A 22,793-nucleotide genomic window follows, 5' to 3' on the forward strand; every position below is an offset into this window, starting at 1 on the left:
TCAAGGCGTTTCAAAGAATGTAGTGTAGAGACTCAAGGGTTTTCTTCAGAAAATTCAAGGTCTTGTGAAGAGAGGTTTAAGGCTGTCAAGATAAAGACAACAGGACATAAACGTCTTCGCTTTACTGTTCCTGTAACAGCAGCAAATTCTGGATAGATACAGTAATTACAAAATAAATCAATGTGGATACAGTAATTGCACTGATGATGTTCTATACTCCCCCTTACATGAAATCATTCAAGAACGTAAAATAACTGATGAAGTTAACATGAACATAACATGAAGTAATGCAATTATTTTGTTTCCGCCTTAAATTCAGAGGTGGAGGCAATTGGTGCTGATTTTGAAGGATACTGGTTACCCGGCACTGCTTACGTTTTTGGTGAGTAAAAGAACAGATGTTTAATCCAACCTCGTTTCCAGGTCATTTTGTCTTTTTGATGAAGTTTATAGCGGCACTCCGTAATAACGGCTCAGGGGCCGCAAGACCCTGGGGACTAGGTTTATGTTTAACCCTATTTTATGTTAGGCTATTTGGGCACGTCCATACTAAGGGGAGGGAAGGGGAATTCAAGTCCATAGTAGTTACATTAATTTACAATCTGAAATTAAAAAAAAATTGATGATACTTCAGCAACTGTCGGTCGATTAGTTAATTTCATTAATTAGCCACAGCCCATGTGGTTCAAAGATAATAATGTTGAGAGGAATTTCTTTGCCAATAATGAGAGATTATATCTTTTGAACAAACAAGTCAGTTCTGTTAATTTTTTATTTTTTTTACTAAAATCTACGGTTATGTCTGTTTGGGCAATTACTTTGCTCCTTTGAAGAAACCGCGAAGATTTAACATATCCTTAAGGCGGGAATACACGATAAAATATTTCTTGGGAAAAATTCTAAATATTTTTTTCAAACTTTTCTGTCGTAAAGTATCCCATATTTAGAAAGAATTTGAACGTAATAAAAATTAATTTCACGTGTTGCAAAAGTTTGGCAGTTTTACTAACTAAACGGTTATATTTTTCCTGTGTTGAAACAAATATGAAAGGAAACAGACGGCTAGTAAAAATTCAAGGTCGCATCAAATGATTGTAAACAAAGCTTTTGTGTATTTCTAGTTCTGCGAGAAGAAAGTTGTGAGATGATGGAACGTGAAAAAAAATAATTTATTTTTGTTAACTTTTTGATATTTTTTAGTGCTTTTCCTAGCAGAATCGTCTTTTTCTTTTTTTTTTAATCTCTGGTCCTTTAAGCGGATACTTAAAGGACCAGAGATTTTGTCTGCTTTAGAAGAAATGTTACTTCGGCTGTGTAGCATAATACAACCTTATGTATACGACTTGCAAACGACGTAGTTTTTAATAAGTATACTTCAGTAAAGAAAGTCAACTTGAACTTTAATAACATGACACACCCCATGCTGTTCAATACCATTAGTCGAGTTTTGAATGAAAAATTTTCGGACATGTTTATGACGAACTGGTAAAAAAACAAACCTTTCAGTTGACCAATTACTTGTGTCTAAATTTATGCTTAAATCATTGAAAATACCTGCATTAAAATGCAAGTCCAACAGAGAAATTGAGTGTTATTATATCATCCATAGACTTATCAACGATTGAAATAAAATATTCATGCATGAAATGCAAGTCGTACCGGACAATGGTATAATAGTTTTTTAATTCTGTTAAGCAATGTCTGCTAGAAGCAAGGCTTCAAAGTCGTCATCTTTGATTTTCACTGATGTGATTAATACAAAAAAAGAACCACTCTGTTTCCAAGCCGTATACATAAGGTTGAGTCCTATTTTGGAATTGCCATAGGCCAAAAAATTCAACTGGCAGAGTTTACAACTAATGCCAATGTTCAACTCATATGCAATAAACGACCAGCTAAGGGGATTTCGTTCAAATGGCAACAAAGGAAAAAAATGACTCAACAGTAGAAATCAAGTTATTAGAAGTGGATCCAGTTATGTAGTTTAATTTTGTTAAATTTGACTATATTTTTTTGTGTGTCTTGGTGCTAGCATGTATGACTGTCAAGTTGTTTGTTACATTTGTTTTTTTCATTTTGATTTTTTTGTGTGTAAAGTCAATCAACTTTTATATGACGTTGCATATCTAGCACAACCAATTTTTTCACTTTTTTACCCAGTACGTCTATAACAAACAAACATACCTTTTTCCGATGATTTATTTATCCTTTATATAACGTTGGATTTTTTTGTTTTGTTTGTGTTTATGGAGGAATAGAGATATATAGAGTTTTTGTGATATTTTTGAAAAAAAAAATTATATAAAATTCCTGTGTTTTATAATTGTGTCTTCACTTCATTTTTTACAAACATATATTCTCCAATCTGCTCATAGAACTCCTGTGTCATCGCTACGGTCTATGAACATTCTTATAGACGGTAGTGTAAGCACAGGTTTAGGTATTAGGCTAGTCTTATATGGATTTTTCGCAAATATAACTTTTTGTTAATATTTGCAAGATTTTATTCGATACCATCAGAATTACAAAATATGTCTTACCTTTTATCAAAGAAGTCTTGTGCTTAAAAACTCATTCTGCTTCAAGTATCAAGAAAGTGTGAAGTTTTTTCGGAGGGAAAACTGATTGCTTTGGCTCCGTTTCAAAACTGATCTTATCTTAGATGTCACCGCTGACTATCGTAAAAATGCAACCCCATGACGCCGATCGAAAAAATCCTTCCTAGTAACTTGCTTCTTCATAATTAATTCGCTAAAATTCTTGTGGTCTTTATTTAAGCATGCTCGAATATTTAAGAATGTGCGCATAGTTAAATTGGGCGGGGGATTTTATTTTATATTTGTTATAGATTGTCGTATCAAGTGTATGGAAACAGTCTTTCGCAAAGACGTGATTGATGTAATGCTCATTGTTTCTTGTTAGCCAGTAGCTCAGTTGGTAGAGCGGGAGACATCTCCGACGTGGGTTCGAATCCCACTTGGCTCAATGCTCAATGCTTTTCTCCTTTCTTAGACAGAATAAACATTTATTTATATTTTAACTCAATTCATTATAATTTAACGGTAGCTAATGTGTGTACCATTTGTTTTAAATTCGGGCAAAAACATAACACGAGAAAATAATTGCAACTTTCACAAAAATTCAAGTCACAAGAAAAATTTCCATGCACATGCTATGCAACACTAATGAAAAATAACCGAGCAATCCGAGCCGCAAAATATCGCCCAAGGTCTAAGTGCCGACTAACTGAGCTTGCGGTACAGCACTAGGTATTCGGTTATTATTGTGTCTGTTAACTGTCTGAGTTAGATAAAAAAATGAATGAAAAAAATAATTTTAGTGTTCTTATAACACCACCTTTCAATAAACATTCTATCCAGAATTCGAAAATTCTTGTACAATAAAATCCAACATTACGATGCTTAGTTGCAGCAAATATTGAATAGCTTCCAACTAACTAAAGTCAAGAGTGACATCGTGTTTGACGATTTTTATATTAATTTCAGTCTGAAATTGAGGAAAGGCGTGTATGTGTTATAAATTCGTCGTATTTCCCGCTTTTATATTCCAGACGGTTAATAATGCTCCATTGCATACACACTTTTTTCTGCAATTCAACAAAAATTGTCCAAAGAGCACAGAAGCAAAATAGGTTTAAATATATTTTGTGCCGGTACTTCAGGGACAGTTTTTTTATTGTGGATCATAATTTTATCCATTTTTAATATACCCCGTCGTGCCTCCACCATATGGAGCATGTTGCACCTCAATCATTTAAATGTTTCTGTGTTTGGTGGATTCAGGTGGATTCAAATTAAAGGTAGTCATGCATGCCTCGTGAACCCTTCTATAAAGTATGTTCAATATTTGTTCATAAAGTATATGAATCCAGTGGCGAAGTCGGTTAACACGTCAATGCATTGCAGTATCTAGCATGGATCGTAGCGATTTGGAATTAACCTTGATTGCGAAGGCAATATAAAGTATTATTACTTTTCAGCGGCACAATTTATTGTCGCGTTAATGTATGCGATATCTCATTGAGTTTTTATCATATTAAATTGAAAAATTATTTCGTAGAACAAAAATTTTAAATGTCATAAGCTTTTATACTTTACTTGACAGGGGATCAGTGGCGCAGTTGGTTAGCGCGTTGCACTCTGAACGAGTGATCACTGATTCGGTGGTTCGAACCCGCCATTGGTAACGCAAACATTTCTCTGATCGAATTAGTCTCGATAATAAAATAAAGTGTGAGTATCTGTGAATATCTCGTATACATCTATCTAATATCAAAATGTGAATGTCGTGCAGTCTAAGTAAGTAGTTTCAGTTACTCTAAGCATCGTTCGGTCAAAATCAAAATAGTCTCAAATAGCTTCAATTACTCAATTACTCAAATAGTCTCATTCGAAATACAAATCAGTTGCTCTGTATAAGTAAGCAGGGACATAGGAAACAGTTGGATTCCACTACCAGAACGCAACTACAAATAAATTGCAGAGTTGACAACAAGAAAAATAAAAAAGGCAGGGGTCTTACTCAATTTTTATTTCGTTTTTTTTATTAAGAATTAAAAAAAATCCTAAGATTTCCTTCAATGCACAGTGTAACTTGCTGACATGCGAAACATTTGAAAGAAAGGAACATGTTCTAACTGAATATTCGAAATAACTTAAATCCATTCACAACAACAGACAAAATTTGTTTGTTGTTGTAAGAATGAATTTAAGTCATTCCATAATCCAGTTAAATCATGTTCTTTTCTTTTAAATGTGTCGCACATCAACAAGTTACACCGTGCATTGAAGGAAGACATGTGGTTTGAGTACATTGTGGAATTTTATTCGCGCAAAATGCTTACGCCCTATCCACGTTCTGCTTCCAAGTTACACGTGCAATGAGAGTATTTGCTGTGTTTTTGAAAAATTTAGCGTCACAGAAGATCATGCAGTGGAATATAGTTCAAGCCAAATTCGTTGGAGGAATTCACACGGTGACCGGCATTACATGCACAATAGCTTCCTAAACTGCCACCCTGTTTTCAACGCTCCTTTTATCAAAATAAAAATCGTGCCTGAGTTCTTCAAAAGCAAAATAAAAATTTCGTCTGGGAGAAGTTTGGCAACCCTTTTGGGAAATTTCATCTTCTTACATCCTGCTTCCTGTCAAACCTGATACTTATTTCCTTCTTTAAATTTTAAATTTTTACATTTTGCGGACTAAAACGAGTGAGCAAATGCTACGATTTGTTTTTGCGACTGGGTTAAAAAACCCTCCCTTACAATAACTTGAGAGGGAAAAACCGTGAAGCTAAAACAAAACTTGTAATCTTTGCATCTAGAAAATAATTTAGATACGAGAATAAGAAACTAAACTTTTGTCTTAATGATAAAATAGCTCCTCCTGTTGGAAATAGAATTTTCAAAATTTGTGAATTGAGAGACAGTTTTGTGACATTCGTAAATGGACAGAATTTAATAGAGAAATAAAAGCGATACACACATTTTATTCACTCAGTGGTATAATTTTCAAAGAAAGAAGAAACTTTTAAAGTAAGATTGAGGCTTATTGTACGTTATTAATTCTTAGAGAAGAAATATCACTGCATTACTTTCGGTGAACTGTTAAAATAAAGAATAAATGAATTTTCAAGTGTAGAAAGTAATGCGTTGCTTGGAATAATAAAAGGACGATTCATAAAATAGAATACCAGAAAACCTTATCATTTTTAGCACTTTATAAATACATCTCTTAAAATGAAAACAAGACCATTGGTGGAGGATATAATAAAATGACGCGACTGTTTCGAAGTTCTATTTACTGTCAGAGAAATGCTTATTAAATACCAATAAAGTTATGTACCCACAAAATGCCGTTTTATTATCAAGTACAGTTGAACTATAAAAATCTTGCCTTTTCAATCGGATGTTTGAACTAATTTTCCCAAAAATAATTACAGTTGGAGATTGCAGTTTTTCTTTTTTTTTAATTTTATTTTAATACACCTTTCCTTAGACTTATTCTTTTGATGTGCCGCAACTTTTTCTGTTGAGTTTTATGAAAAACGGACAACAGATTTGAATTCCTTATCAAAAATGTGATAAACAAAGAAAATTTCGAAACAATGCAGCAAGTAAACAACCTGCTATTCTAATTTAAAGATTTGTGGCAAGTCCAACCTCTTTTTGAAAACGAGGGGGGACATGGTAACTTGAGCATTAAGAAGACTTTAACTGTGATATATATCTCCTCAAAATAGCACTTTCTGTTGGCGTATCAAGTTAAACTTTTACACATAAATTAAACAAACTATGCTGAATTCAAATATGGTATTAATATTTTACGAGTTTACAAAAAGTATGACTCATGGTCTCGGGAAAGGTGTATTTTACTTATTTTCGTTTTTTTTACTCAGTTATTTATTCTTTTTATTTTTGCTCAATCATTTGTCGCAATTAGGTTTTAGAAGCGTATTCGTTCGGAATGAATTATTTGTCAAAAAACAACTTATCTCGGAAAGAATCTTATTCAACAAATGAAATTTTTGTCACTTGCAAAGTTCACAAAAAACGCTGTAGAACTAAGCTGTAGTCGTAAGTTAAACTGAGCCATTTTTTTGCCTGAGTTGGTACCACGAAATTTTGATAAGTGTTCTGAATATTTATGACAAGCTATACCAAATGAGTTTCTTCAATATTATTTGTGCTTATTATTATTATCAGCTTTTTATCTTTCAAAATTTACAAGTATGAAATGCCTCTACACAAGGACACATAAAGAAGGCCAATCAAGTTGATAAATGGAACTAAAATTCATATGTCTGAAAGCAATGCAGTGATTTTCGAATCCAGTTATTTCAAGAGTAAAGAAAAAATTGAAAATCTTTCTTCAATCGCTTTTATTTCTATTTTTATATAGCGGAGCAAAATTTTCTATTCAACTCAAAATTTATACGAATGTCATTAGGTCGAATTTCTTTGAAAACCTTCCACTCATTAAAACCTACCTAGCCTACTTGTACCTTCCAAACTACCGGTGCATATTCCCAAAAATATTTTGTCTTAATCGCCCAAATTACTGGCACCAACACAGCCACCGACACCGTCGCCCAAACCTTCTAACTCAAAAAAATACCCCAAAGCATGATCAAAAGTGACGCTACCTGACGCGCACGCAAACCTATGCATTCCACAAGTACTCATAACCACATACCTTGACAAGAAAGTTCTCGAGTTGCATTTAGACAAAACTAAATCTTTACAGCAATGTATACGTTGGATAGATAATCGAATGGAAGCTACTCGAGAACATTCTGCTTTCATAATATGCACATATAACTCTATGATATATAATATCGCATAACCAGTGTTCCATAGACGTGTTATTTCGATTGATCGACATCTAAAAGAAAATTGTGAAATTATAGTGCTTAAAAAGATAAGAAAAAATTAACCGATGAAAAATTAATTAATAATGTTTGATACGACGAGGATAAAAAAATGCAGAACAAACTAAAATTACACAGAGGGCGCTTATTAGAGTGTATCTAATAAATGGAATACTGTGTGTGTAGTGTTTTTAAACTCAGAATAATAACAAGCAAACAATAAAAAAAAAACCAAAAAAATTGAAACGTGTACTGTTGTGGTCAAAAAAACAAAAACAACAACCGTAAATAAATAAATAGGTTCACAAACCTTAAAACATTCCAAAAATACTTCGGATGAAAAAAATATTTTCATGCGTGCGTTCGCATCTCTCATATTTTTTTATCCTGCTCAATTTTTTAAAACACAACATTTTGACGCTCAAAATTTTCCCATAGGAGTAACACTGCTTTTTTCTTAACAGTTAATTGTATATTAAGGCTGGAATTACACTGCTTTCATTAACAGTTAATTGTCTATTAAGGTTGGAATTACACTGCTTTCATTAACAGTTAATTGTCTATTAAGGTTGAAATGGTTACGCAAGTTACGACGGCATACATTATCGTCACAACTATCTGTTATCACTTTTTTCTGTCGCTTTTGTGATAATTGTACGCATGTAATAACAGAAAGCTTAAATTTTTAAAAATCAATATATTTTTTATGGGCTAACAATAAGTTGTCAACTTGCAGAAAATACTTTGTGTAAAGAGCGTAAAAAAAGAATCATTGATTGCTGTTTCTGAAATCAGGAGTTAATCATAATTGTTAAATATTGATATCAAGAAAAACAAAAAGAATTCTAGAAAGATCATTTGTATACAAAATTTACACAAATATACAAAATTCTAATTATACAAATCAAATGGGTCCTTATTCGAGGGGAGGGGTTGTTTAATAGAAAGGGACGTTTATTCGAAGCATTACGGTATAAGAACTTTTAACCTTTCCTCAAATATTTTAACGGTGTGTTTTCCTGAAAGAAAAACAGGGCTAGATATCACCATGTTTCGTGCACATTTAACATATTTTGTGCTGGCGAAGCACCGCTTGATACTAACGCTCGAACAGACAAACGCATCAATTATTATAGCGACGATTTTTTATCGACAAATTTAACAACTCTCACGGCACAAACTTAATGGCAGCAACACCGCGCGATGATTTGCTCAGTCGCACGACCAAAAGATTGACTTATAAGAGAAGTGTATTATGTACATAACATTTCTCTACATGTGGACCGAACATTTCTCTTTAGTTGTAATTACAACTAAATATAAAGCTAACAGCTTTATAATGTAGCAGGTTCCTGCACATGTGCATGTTCATAAAATAGAATAGTATCACGAATCAATTCATTTCAATAGCGGAGTAGTAAACTTCACTTATCAATAGACCCCATCAATGTCAAAATGGCCCAGATTCCCCAGACTTGTGATAGCGTCCACCAAGCAAACTACATGCTTTTTCCTTTATAAGCACGTGCTTTATCAGAATAACAGACTGGGATATTAGGTTAAAATGTGTTGTGTTTAGAAGAACAAAAATATCAGAATAAGAAATATAATATGCAAGTAGTTTTTTTGGAGAGTTATTTATTGCATATAACACTTGATTTTTTTCATGGCTGGGAACCGGTATGTCATTTATTTACAAACGGGAGTCAAAATCTTGCTCACTCCATATTACGGAGCAAAGTTGGGTCCGGAACTTTTTGAGTTCATGGAAGAGATGTGTTTTACACTTTGAAGGGAACTGTTTCAAACAGAAGGAAATATTTCGGAGTAAATAGAAGGAATGTTTAAGAAGTGAACCATAGGAACATCGTAGGTAAAAACAGGCTGTTTCCAGTGTTGTTATTTAATCGAAGTTAGGATATGGTTTTTAGGAAAAGAGGGCTATACAAATGTGCGACACGGTAAACATGTACTAAGCACTCAGCATACTCTTAACGACAAGCTGTTACTTGTGTTCCTGTCCAACCAAGGTTGTGTTAATGTTTTTTTAAATAAGCTTACTCCTGTATGGAAGTGCGACATTGTGTACCTGTAGTAAGTGTTCACACCGGATGAAAATTCATTTTTGAGCTTTCACTGGAAAAATCCCCCCCCCCCCCCCCCCCCAAAAAAAAAAAAAAAAAAAAAAAAAAAGACTAGCCGACTGTTCTTGCTATGACAGGGTATAAAAATGTCAACAAAATTTTGGGAAAAGTTATAGCACATCAATGTTGTGCGCTTCACTCGATTTAGAAATAATGCACAACTGTACTAAAACGCTTTAGCTGAATATGTAGCACAGTTTACAGTTCTTATTACAAGTTCCACCGGTCGTTCAACACCGGGTAACACAGTTATTTGTGTGCTGTAAATTCCCTGGTATATATGGCCTAATGGCTATGACACTGAGGCAAATAAGAGATCCTGGACAGGGCTAGAAAATACATAATTACCTTGCACGTACAACGAGGTAATGATGAGTATATGACATATATACCTATATTGAGGGTAATAGGTAATCTTTGTTGTAGATGGAACAGTGGCATACATTTATCACCTTCATTTATAGAGCGTTTGTCTCAAGCAATTTCTTGCAACACAAATGTGAAAAATTAGTGTGTATGCGACCTTAAATATATTTAGGTGCTTTTGCGTCTTTAAATGACAAAAATAATCCAAAATACCGTTCAAAAAATTTTTTTGCTACAAATAATGGCTTTTTCTGTTGTTTTTTTGCTAAGCGCAAGGCTAAGCAACAAAATGAGAAAAATTGGTGTTTATGCGAAGTTAAATATCTTGGTTGCTTTTACGTGTTTAAATGACAAAAATAATCTAAGATACCGTTCAAAAAAGTTTATTGCTACAAATAATGGCTTTTACTGTTGTCTTTGTGATAATCAATAGTTTTAGCATGAAAAATGTGTATTAGTGTTTATGCAGCGACCTAAGTATTTTAAGGTACTTTTGCGTCTTGGGTTACGGAGGGGTTCTCAAGCGAAAATTTTTAGTGATTCTTATTCTGAAAATATGATTTGAGACAAGGCAAAACGAACAAGTATAGCTGCCTTTTTGTGTTCTATATGGCGCCGTAGATTAGTGGTTCTGTGCGGGAGACCGGGGATCAATTCCTCTTGACGGCGATTCAACATGGGAGAGTGAATGTTACCGTAGTTCTGGATTAACCCAAGCCATGTGAGGGAAATGGCACTGTGTGGACCGTTGGATGTTGCTGGGAGTTGTCTAGTAGGGCGTGGCCCTAATTGGGTCTGCGTAGCTCAAAATGAGCATTAAATACTCTAGGAATATCCATCTGAGCCATGGCCCCTTCTGGAAATAATAGACAGGATATATCGATATTTGTGACGCTAGCCATGTATAATATGCACATCTATCTATATATCTATAAATGAAAGTAATGCATGTATGCAACACTATGCCCTAGCATTCAAAGAATACCTATAATCCTTAAAATAGTTATAAACATATCATCTACTCATTATTACCTTTTGTTGTTGTTGTTGTTGTAGATGCAAGATAATCATGTTCTTTCCTAGCCCTGTCCAAGAATTGAACTTGGATCTCTCATTTGCATAAGTGTCACAGCCATTAGGGCATGAATATATACAAAACTTTACATGTGCATCTTATATGCTTATCACATATAGCCTAGTTAACTTTACTTGTGGATATCAAAATTCAAATTTGTTGCATATACTAACTGGACGGGGGAACCGGCGTTGAAATGACTAAGTCACAGGTAACTAACTGTGTTGCCCGGTGAAGCAATTAATGCGAATTGTAGTGTGCCACACATTCAGGTTGAGCGTTTTAGTACAGACATGTAGTATATCGTAAATCGTGCACGAGCGCTTAGTACAGACAGATGTCGCACATCCATGTAGGTTTAATCCCCTTTATAAAAAAAACTTTAGAGCAACTTCTGTCAAATATAAACATAGGTAGCAGCTTTTTGTTAACATTGGGCGGACTGCTTAGGCTATGTATGAAGCTATGTTCTTTTGCTGACTTTGCTGACAACTCGTTGGTTCTTGGTTTTTGGTGTAAAATTGTCAGAGTCAACATATTTTGTGGACGATTGTAGCTAGAACAAGCTATGTGAGGGGTAGATGTCTTTATGTGTTTATATGTTTGCTTTATTTTATGCCACCTAAAAGTCTTAAAATAGCTAGCTAGCTATATGCTATCTAAGTTCTATTATTATTCCAGCTAAGTCAGGAGTTTTATGCTAGCTAGCTTTAGGTGTGAGTGAGGCTAAGAAGGGGTTCAATACATGTAAAAAAATAGTGATGTACTAGCTATGGACTTCGTGTTTCTTAAAAATGTCCTTCTGTCACTTGCGGCCAGGGTGATACAGCTTAGATTAACGCGAGTTACGTTTGAAGCGGAACGTAACTGAGAAAATGTCACGTGATATTAGTAGAAGTGAAGATATGAATCACGTAAGTGAAACGTTAGGCTGACTTGTCCCTGCTAACGCATCTTTAAAAAAGTAAAAGTACTCCATTATTTGCCTTGTCCAATTAAACTTTTACGTGAAAAAACCCAGATTAAACTACTTGGTAATCCAAAATTGACGAAAAATTGAAAATTTTGAAATTCTATACACCCTTCACAGCACCTTATATTTGACTTTTTAATGAAGAAATGGGCGTCGCTATACTCTGCAATAATTCTGATACATGCAAAATAATGTTTTTGTAGGGTTCTTGCGATGAACATAAGTTTTAACAACAAAATGTGGAATTTGATGTTTATGCGACCTTAAAAGTTGTCCTGTGTATTTTCGTCCCAAAAGGAAAATACAATTCGAGATACCGTTAGTGCCATTAAATTTTTTCCGCAGGTGAACCCTAACTGAAGCAAACAAATCTTTAAAATTTAATATGCCCTAAAACAAACAGCAAAACTAATTTAAATCGCGGCTTAACTTATGAAAACATAACACAGGCATCAAAACAACTTTAATTCGCTGGTCCAGTCATAACACAAGTAGAAAATTGGTTTACCACGTATTTATGTTCAATGTGCGCATGCGCTGACATAATTTGTCTAAAAAGATATAGGTTTAAGAAGTGAAGAGTAATTATTTCTTAATTTTTCTAATGTGTTTTTTATTTACTAATCTGGTTGATGTAAATACATTCTTGATGAATTAATAAAAATTCTTATCAGGAAATATTGGCAGAATTATTTTCAGAATATGACATCAGGTTGAAGTTAGTTTAGGCTAGGTATTTCTAAGTATGGACTGTAAGGATAAAAATCTACAAAGTTATTCCAGTTTTTCTTAAGATAGCGATAGTGAAAACGCATTAAAGGAACAAATCTTATTTCGAAGAAAGTCAAATTTCGCCAAAATATGTACAGTAATCGAGGTAAGTCTATCCCAGAAGAAGTACAGCTCAGAAAAGCGGAAAATTTAAAAAGAAGAAAATACATATGCAAAGTAGACCTTTACTGACACATTTTATTTGAATGAACAAATATCAAGCATGGTCTCAAAGTCTTTGTAGTGTAGGAACCAAATGAAGTGTGTCATATTCGAAGTAAATTTTTACACCCTGTGGAGTTTCAAGTAACCAGGAGTTTACTGTAAAAAAATTTCCTTATTTGAAATTTTAGTTATTCGAAGTAAATTTCTATCCCCCATGGAGTTTAAAATAACCAGCAGTCTACTGTAAGAGAGTTTTATTGGTCAAATTTTACAACAAATACGTAAAGGGTGATTTACACGGTGTAACAACCTATAAGTAAGGGTACGAGGTATATTCGTAAAAATCGTTTATCTGTTTAACAAATATTTTACATAGAATTACCAGGGTTCCCACTTATTTTGCAAGTAACTTTTTTAGGATATCCTTTGAATTAGTGACAAGGGTAAGTTAGCAAATATTTCTGACTTATATTCCACAAACAAAATAAAAGAGTTTCATAAATAGTTGTTCTCTAAAAAAGTTAGGAGATTTTTAGGAGTATTTGCAAAAAATCAGGAAATTTTAGGATATTTAAGGATTATTTAGGAGGATTTTATTTTTTTAAGATTTTTAGGAGGCGTAGGAATCCTGATTACTCTTTTAATTTTTAGAAAAAAGTGATAAAAGATTGCATCGTTCTTTCAAATCTTCTTTAATTGATTTTGTTCATAAAGGCATTCCAATACTACAATGTAAAAATTTTCCAGCCTTACAAATTTTCTTCGTAAAAGCATTCGAATCCCAAGATGTGAAAAATCCAGCCTTACAAAATTTGAATTAGATGTTGAAATTTCCTACTAGGAGACCGAAGAATCTATTTGATTTAAATGATTTTCCAGACTATGGGAGTTCGAATTACAGGAGTTTTCTTATAAGGTTTAAAAGTAAACTATGAAGAACCGAAAAAGTTGTTCGCTTTTAATGGACTTCAACTACAAAGGTTTTAACAACTATTTTATTTGTGGTTGAAAACAGGAGGGATAATTTAACGTTGTCCTTTATCAGAACAATAGTTACGTTGGCAAAATCTTGTAATAAAAAATAACAAAGCAGTGTTATCAAAATATTTCTTTCTATCCACGTGTTCCTAATTTTCATCTACAAATTTTAAAATGGTAACCTACTTACTTATAAGTACATCATAATTATTTAGAAAATCTTTACAAGTTCATTTTAAAAAACATCTATCTTGATTTTGAGATAAACCCTGAAGAACATAAGGCGTAAGCAGTAGTGCTAACCGCGGGTGTACAGTGTTTCACGCAGGCTGACGAGTATAAGCATAGTACTGGACACGTTCATGTGTTAGCTGTCTGAAGAGGATGGTCTTTCACCGTTTAAATTACAACGACAAACTGGACATGAATCGTGCTGAAAAATAAAAACACACCGAATCAATTAATGAAAAACAACAAATAAAAGAAACGAAGAACATAAAATTGTTTCAAGTGTGCACGCAAGAAGTCGAAAAAATGAATCAGCGTATGATTCTATGGATCTAAATTAGTTGATTTTTAGAAAACCTCGCGTAAGAAAGGATTCCACTCCAAAAAGGACATAAGGTGTTAGTGTAATGTGATTGATTATTTTGTTAACTGAGCATCTGATGTTTACAAAACTTTCTACTCCTGTTCACGCGTCATATTGATCTCATTAAATTATATTTTCGCGCAAAAAAAAAGAAGCATTTCTTTTTTCTCGTTGTACTTTTTTTGGAAGTGGAAATGGAGTCAAAGGACAAATTCAGTCGTAAAAAGCTGAGAATACAGGCATGACTACTAGTTAGCACATAAAAATTGGTTTAGCAAGAAATACAAAAACTAAACGAACCAATTCCAACCATGGATCAACACAACCCGGATGAAAAAGATGCAAGCAGGGAAGACGCTTGACTTGCTCAGATAACGCGTATTCTTCACGGCAGACGGCACATTCGACTTTATCATCTATAAAGAGAATAATTTATTATATTTATAACAACCACAAATTAATCTTTAATTTACACGCACGTAAAGCTCAAATAATAACACTATGTACGTATGTCTGTATAAACGCCCGTAAAGCAAACATTTCAAAACAGACGACTTGTATAAATAAACGCCCATGAAGCAAACATGAAAAAGCAGACGTCCGTTTACGTAAACGCTAGGAAAGCAAACAGAAAAAAACAGACGCCCTTTCAAATAAACGCCCAGGATACAAACATGAAAAAAACAGACGCCCTTTTAAATAAACGCCCGTGAAGCAAACATGATTAAACCAGACGTTCTTTCAAATAAATGCAGAGGATGCAAATATGGAAAAACAGACGTCATTTTAAATAAACGCTGAGGAAGCAAACATGATTAAAACAGACGTCCTTTTAATTAAACGCCGAGGATGCAAACACGGAAAAACAGACGTCCTTTCAAATAAACGCCGAGTATGCAAACATGAACAAACAACAACGCAAAAACTCTCGCTCGTAATAAAGGCAGTTCGAGTAAAAGTCGTCATTGGACACAAACAAAACCGAATTATGTAGCAAGAATAAATTTAAATGGTACTCTGTCTGGTACATATACCAATCTAGAATCTAGGAATAATAGAATAATATATAATATGCATGGCCCGCTAAAAAAAAAAAATTAAGTTAAATATGAAACTTACAAAACCCGTAAATCCTTGGACATTACCGCTAAAAAACTAACCCCAAGCACTATTTTACACAAAAGTTACTATATGCAAAATAAACCTGTTAGTTGGTGAGTTAAAAATGTCAAGTATAAACCCGTAATACAGGCAACAGGCATTAGGATGCAGATAGACAGTCAGATGTGCATAGTAGAGACAAAATAATTTCTTTCTTACCAACTTCTTTTTGTGTTATAGTTTCGATAGGTAAAGATTCGATTTGCGTTTTATTAGCTGGTGGAGGTCCAGTGCTATCCAGTTGATTTAGTAGCTACAAAAAAAGAAGAACTACTAGTTGTGTGTACTAATTTTCGGAAATTAAATTTTTGCGAATTTCAAAATTTTCGCAAAGTTCCAAATATTTTGCGGATAACTTCATTAAGGAAATGATGCGGGCTTCCTCCTTTTCTTCCCTTGCGAAATTTTCTGCCCGCAAACTTTTCTACCCATAAGGTAAGTAAAAAATGCATAAAAAAGTAGCGAGTTGATATGCAAATAGGAAACAACTACGCTTTACTACTTTTTCTCGTGTGAGATTACATGTATAATCGAACATAAAAAGTTGGACTACACGCTTTTTTTACAGATTTAAACTTCGTACCCAAACTCCCACGCACTGGGAAGTCATCTAAATGACGTTTCAGGTCAAAAATGGTATTTGTTTTCGACAAAATTTGGCACAGTTAGCAAATAAAGTATGCTGAACATGATGGTGACATCAAATTTTGTTTTTCCCCACTTTAAATGTCATTTTTGGCCAAAATTGGTCCAAAAATTAAAACTACTTTATGTTCGACAAAATTTGGCACAGTTAACAACAAAAGTATGCTGAACATGATGGTGACATCAAAATTTTGATTTTTTGTCAACTAAATGCCGTTTAAGACCATAAACGTTTCAATCGCAAGACTTTCAACCATGAATGATAGGATGTATTTTTTGTTAGCAATTTCTTTTAAAATGTAAACAGATCAATTGTTTTTAACCTGAAAACTCAGCCTGGTATTCTTATCAACGTACTCTTACAAAAGAAAAAGGGTGTAGTACACAATAGATAAAAGGATACCACCAGTTTGTGAAATACTAAACAGTTAACTTCGTTATGAAAAAGCTATGGAATTTTTTAATATATTTTCCAGACGCATAAATTTTTAAAACGAAAAAAAGGCAAAAGTTAATATTTTTTGTAACTTACTTGCGTTATTATATTATCTAAACCATTCGGACCCCACACGTAATCACCCATAGAGCCGCCACTACAAAAAAACATGGAAAACATGGAATTATCAGTTGTCAGAGGGTCCTGTTATCTGGCTAGTTAACACTGTTGTCATGAACAAGGCGAGCTATTTTCAAGGTGAAGGTAAAAAATGGCACTTAAAATAATTCAGAAAAATCAAGTTCTACTGACTCATGTACAGTTTTAGTTACTTCAAATTCAAGGAACCTCTTTATAAAAAGATGGATGTTGAAGGTTTTTAAAGGTTTCAAGATTCTCAAGGTCTAGCATGTGCTTCTTCACCGTAGGAAACTTCTCAGTTCAGATTCATTAAAAAGTTACGTTTTTTCAAAGAATAAGAACAGGAGTAAACGCCGTAACACATATGTGTATTGTTATTAATACTTACAGATTCATTCCACCAGGCATGCCACCACCCATCACTAAAAAACACCAAGAAAATCAACAAAACATACATAGCAATTGCAGAAAGGGCGAGCAGCCAAATATTAACACCTACCTTGAACTCCCAAGTTACTGAAAAGTTGATGCATAAATCTAAAACAAAAAGAAAAACAATTTAATCACTCACCAAACGCAATATTTGATTAATCCTCTATATGATTGCTATTTGGTTGACAGAAATAAAAATAACGTACGTGTCAATATCAGGTGCCCCTTGTTCAAATTGAAATACAGACGGTTGGCCTGGACCAACAGGCATTGGACCACGTTGTGACATGTTCAAATAGAAAGCTAAAAAAAAACTTTTTTACATAAATACATAACAAACAGACTGACAACAGCCGCATTAATAAAAACTACTAAACAGGCACCACCAACCAATCCACCAATCAAAAGCAACATCAGCTCCAACAAACAACAACACAGTATTAACCAGGGCTTCAAAAATTAAAAAAAATTCGTGTACCATGTAGGTTACTTAAGTTCACCAGCGTGTACTTTGTACTTTTATGCACCGTAAAACACTGTTGGTACTAAGCGAACACTGACCGGTTTTGATGTTGTACATGGAAATACAAAGCCCGAGGTCAAAAGTACAGACACCAAGAAAAAAAACGCAGGTTCGACGTTCATAGTTTCGAAATTTAAGATCGTTTGAGTTTAAACTTGTAAGTTCACAAAACAAATTCAAATAATTGTTTATATGAATTAAAACGAAAAAAATAGTTTTAGGTGAGTTACTTTTATATTTTTTGTGTGCTATAATAAGTAGATATACAATAGGTAAACATAGGTTATTGAGATTTATTAACCCGAGGTGATTTATATTCAACGACGCGCAGCGGAGTTGAATATAATATCACCGAGGGTTAATAAATCCAATAACCTATGTTTACCTATTGTATATATGTTTTATTATATACCCAAAAGAGATTGTTATAATTAATATTACTTAATTTGTTTTGTGTTTGTTTTGTTTTCGTTTCATTTTATAGAGTAGATCGAAACATTTTTTTGTGAAATCAAAATAACCTAAAGCTTGCTTCAGTACTCTTTTTTGTATTAACACTATCTTTATCGATTATTAATTTTTCAATTCTTGCATCATCTATGTCCCCGAAGCGATTCATTTTTGTTTCGATTTCTTTGTTTTGATGTTTTTGTAAAAAGAATTTTCTCGACAAAAAAGTTCCCGCCATTTCACGTGTTTGGAAATCGACCAATCAGAAAACGGACCACTAAGAAACAACCAATCACAGTTAATTACGATAAAAATTAATGAGGCGGAAAGGATAAAATCAAAACATGCGTTTACGAATGTTTTGTCAAAACTATTGTTACGTCACAAGCATTGAATAATACGGGTGGAATACGATTATTTATTCAATGGCTGTTTTTGCTTACGGGTATATAATAATGTTATTTATTCGCTTACGTTTTTATGTTACTATTCTAATAATGGCTTCCCAAACAGGTTAGTATGGCTTCATACAAAGCCCCGTTAAAATAAATCATAAACCAATCAAATTATTGGATTTTTTCATACTAACAGTCAGGTGATAAACATATGTATTCTATTCATACACCTCAATATCAGTTGCGTTAATTTTCATTTGTAAGAAAATGTTTAAACAATGTTTCGAAAATGCAAAATGTTCACATTTCAATTATCACAATATGGTCTGTCTGATCAATCAAGAGAGGGTTTATACAAGATTATAAATAAATGAAAACTAATTTGAACATTGAGCTTTAAGATTTACTACCATTTTTAAATAACCATCAAATTGACAGCATCGATTTTTACGTGCACGTTTACAAGCGCTATATAATTAAGTCCTGTTAACAACTACAACCACAAAATTGCTCGAAAAATTTAACAAAATACATCTCAGAGGCCACAATTTTGTAAACAATGTACCTGGACTCCTGCGGCGCCTTCTCCATCTGTGAGTTCTGGATTGATTCGGATGTGTTCTGTCCGTCAGCTAAGAGCATAAGACGTTGATTAAAAATGGGAGAAACATGATCTAAGTTTCTCTAGAACACAAAGTTAGCAGACTTACCATGGCTTGTCCAAGCAAATCTGCTTGCAACTCTGGTGTGTCGGTTTCCATTACACTACAAAAAAATTCAACGGAGAAGGTTTTTATGTTACATTCTTACATGATAGAACTGTCACTTTGTAAATGCCCTATACACATAAACTACAACAATTGTTAAAGATCAATCTGTATCTTTCTTATCCACAGCATGAAAAGTTAATGTATATGTCGAGTGATTGTCAGACGTTTAAATGTAAAGAGATGATAACATGCAGACTTAAAAAATAAATAATCTATGTAATACTTTTGGCAAATTTATAGATCCGTCTCGTTCATTAGGAATATAATATGATCACGAAACCCTACAACAAGCCATGTTTAAAGCTATCACCATGATTGTTTAACTGTACAAGTAGTACTTCAAAAAGACCATAGATTTATCCCCTTTATAGCCATGAAAACGATGATAACGTAAGGTAAATTTTTAGTACAACAACTGGATCATAAACGAAAACACTATCAAACGTCGATGCTTACAAGGCATTGCTTTTGTGACCTTGGTGTCATCTATTACGGAATTCATCGATTGAGTTTCCCATTTCAGAGAGTTTCCCATTTCAGAGAGTTGCCATTTTAGCTTCATTTTCAAAAACAAATTTTGTCTTGAACAAAATAGGGATCTTTTAATCATCCCAGCAGATAATTTGTGAAAATCCAATTCAGTTAACTACTTAACCTGGAAGATTATTACATCGCTCACCCTGTCACACCAAAAGTTAAAACACAACATAATGTGCCACCACAACTTACCCGGTAAGGCATGCTACTTTTTGAAAAATATCAGATGTCGTACCTTTCACAGACTCCAAAAACTAATGCGAAAATTTAGTTTTTCGCTTAAATTAAAACAACATTCTAGGTATTACCCATTACAAGCCTGGTGCAGAACACCCGCTATTGTTAAAATTTCGCAAGCCTGGTGCAGAATACCCGCTATTGTTAAAATTTCGCTTATTTCATTTTATTTCATTTTTAACATTTTCTCATTCTCATTTCTCAGTATTGCCAGTAACTGAATTACATGGACACCCAAAATTCCTGATTGCACCAAAGTTACAAAGTTTCCAGGTTGTATTTTGGGAAAAACATAGAGAAAAAAAGTGTGGGGCGTTTAAGGACCAGTGTAACAAGGGCCTGGAACCTAGTGCCTGTAGTACTGGAATCGCTAGTTAAATTTACATATATTTAGAACAGTAATTCGTACACAAAACATCAGTCAATTTTAGTAAAAAAAGTAAAAAAAATCGGTTAAATTGAAAAAGTATTATGCTAAAAGATGGCAACACATAGGGCACAAAAGCTATTGCTTCTACGAATTCTAATTTTATGAAAGTTTAAAGCAGTAAAGGAGGGTGTTTATCTCACAAAGCATATATGATCGTCACAGAATTAAAAACCACTCTAAAGATTGATCTAGGACAGCTTCTAATCTAGTACCTCCAATGAAGTAACAAGCAAACTATTGGAAAATAATAGCACTTTCACTTTTATTACACCTAACGATACAGCAGTGGCCAACAAAATTTAAATTGAACTTAAAATCGTATTCTACTAGGCATTTACTGTTACACTAGCACATCCGTATTCTAAAAGACATGTTTACTGTTACCCCTGCACACCCGTATTCTATGAGACATGTATACTGTTACACCTGCACAGTTGTATTCTATGAGACATGCTTACTGTCATTCCTGCACAGCTATGAGCTATGAATATTACCTGTCTTCCAATTCTTCTATAAAACTTGAAAAACATTCAGAGCACAGGTAGTCCTAAAAATAAAAAAATAAATAAAAACACATCGAAGTAAAAGAAACTGCATAGTTAGAAATAACAGCAACATCAATAAAAACCACAACAACAATAACCACAACAACTAATAACCACACTAACAATAACCACAACAACAATAACCACAACAACAATAACCACAACAACAATAACCACAACAACAATAACCACAACATCAATAACCACAACAACAATAACCACAACAACAATAACCACAACAACAATAACCGCAACAACAATAACCACAACAACAATAACCACAACAACAATAACCACAACAACAATAACCACAACAACAATAACCACAACAACAATAACCACAACAACAATAACCACACTAACAATAACCACAACAACAATAACTGGAAAAACTAAAACTGGAAAAACTAATAACCACAACAACAATAACCGCAACAACTAATAACCACACTAACAATAACCACAACAACAATAACCACAAATATACAATACAACAAAACCGAACGAAAGTAACAACACCAGTATGGTGTTTCAATGCCATTTTTCATCGTTTTCAATGCTATTTTATGCGGTTTCAAACTATTTAAAGCCACGCATCAACTAAAATATTTAGTTCTAGGTTTTGGTTTATCAAATGGAAAAAACAACGATTTCTATGAACATACAGGTTAAAATATAAGGTTCTGACAAAGGATCTTAAAAGATGTAGTGATAATTCAAAATTCATCACCTGATAGGTTTGCAACAACAGAAACAACATAAAAAACAATGATATCGATGAAGACAAAAACAGCGACAATAACATAAAGACAATGACGTAACCTACTGGCAATATGGGTCTCATTTCACGGCTACAAGAGTGACAAAAATAAAATTTGATTTCATCTTGCACAGGTGTATCGACACTTGCTGCTGCCATTTTGCATTTACACAAAAATAAATATATTAATTTGCATTTTACTAAACATATATACTTCTAATCACTAAAAATAGAAAGAAATATTAAGAAAGAAAGGGAATTAATACTACAAATTTGAAACAATAAATGCAACTTTTAAGATTATAGTTGAAAAGAAAATTGCTCCTAAAAAAATTACAATTCTTGATTAAAAACAAATTTAAATATGACAATTAATAACTGAAAAAGTTCATAAAGCCATTTAAGGGTTTTCATCTAAACCGAGAGTAAAACCAATTAAATTGTATATAGACAATTAATTTATAAAGCCATTTAAGGTTTTTCATCTAAACCAAGAGTAAAACTAATTAATTTTTATATAGACAATTAATTTATTGTTTTACATTAATGTTTTTTAAAAACTGCACAGGATAGAGTTTTACCTGGCAAGATTAAACACAAGAACGGTTAGACTTAGGTGATTATACTGAAAACGCATTAAGGCAGATTCACAATGGCAAAATTAACGCTGTCGCATTGTGGCACAGCATCCATTTTTATTGCTTGAAACTGCTCTCTGCGGTAAGACACGTGTTACCATAAGAGCAATATTACGTTAATTTGAATCTCATGATTATTGTACAATGAGAAGTTTAATTTAACAAAACTGCAGGGTTAAAAGGAAAGCACATATAAAAAAAAACATTTGCAGTGTCACTGTGTTTCACAGACCTTTAAT

The 22,793-nt window shown here is 33.3% G+C and overlaps 1 protein-coding gene across 1 annotated transcript; it reads right to left on the reverse strand.

The window, feature by feature from the left end:
* Window positions 1-13,977: 13,977 nt before the first annotated feature.
* On the reverse strand, window positions 13,978-22,165 carry LOC130636086 (E3 ubiquitin-protein ligase RNF115-like). Its single transcript, XM_057445690.1, has 11 exons — window positions 21,983-22,165; window positions 21,106-21,158; window positions 19,348-19,402; window positions 19,203-19,269; window positions 17,476-17,572; window positions 17,337-17,374; window positions 17,226-17,259; window positions 16,793-16,853; window positions 15,775-15,868; window positions 14,755-14,870; window positions 13,978-14,295 (listed from the first exon to the last, which is right to left on the reverse strand). Exons 1-11 carry the CDS (start codon window positions 22,073-22,075, stop codon window positions 14,230-14,232), a joined length of 774 nt encoding a protein of 257 aa, XP_057301673.1. The 5' UTR covers window positions 22,076-22,165; the 3' UTR covers window positions 13,978-14,229.
* Between the last annotated feature and the right edge of the window lie 628 nt (window positions 22,166-22,793).

The sequence above is a fragment of the Hydractinia symbiolongicarpus genome, chromosome 1 (assembly GCF_029227915.1).
Source record: "Hydractinia symbiolongicarpus strain clone_291-10 chromosome 1, HSymV2.1, whole genome shotgun sequence".
Classification (NCBI taxonomy): domain Eukaryota; kingdom Metazoa; phylum Cnidaria; class Hydrozoa; order Anthoathecata; family Hydractiniidae; genus Hydractinia; species Hydractinia symbiolongicarpus.

Coding starts and splice junctions, on each gene's coding strand:
- LOC130636086 (XM_057445690.1), bottom strand. CDS start 22,075: ATGGCAGCAGCAAGTGTCGATACACCTGTGCAAGATGAAATCAAATTT. Junction 17,375..17,475: donor GGGGCACCTGATATTGACAC/GTACGTTATTTT, acceptor TTTTTGTTTTAG/ATTTATGCATCAACTTTTCA. Junction 16,854..17,225: donor ATGCCTGGTGGAATGAATCT/GTAAGTATTAAT, acceptor GTTTTTTTGTAG/TGGCGGCTCTATGGGTGATT.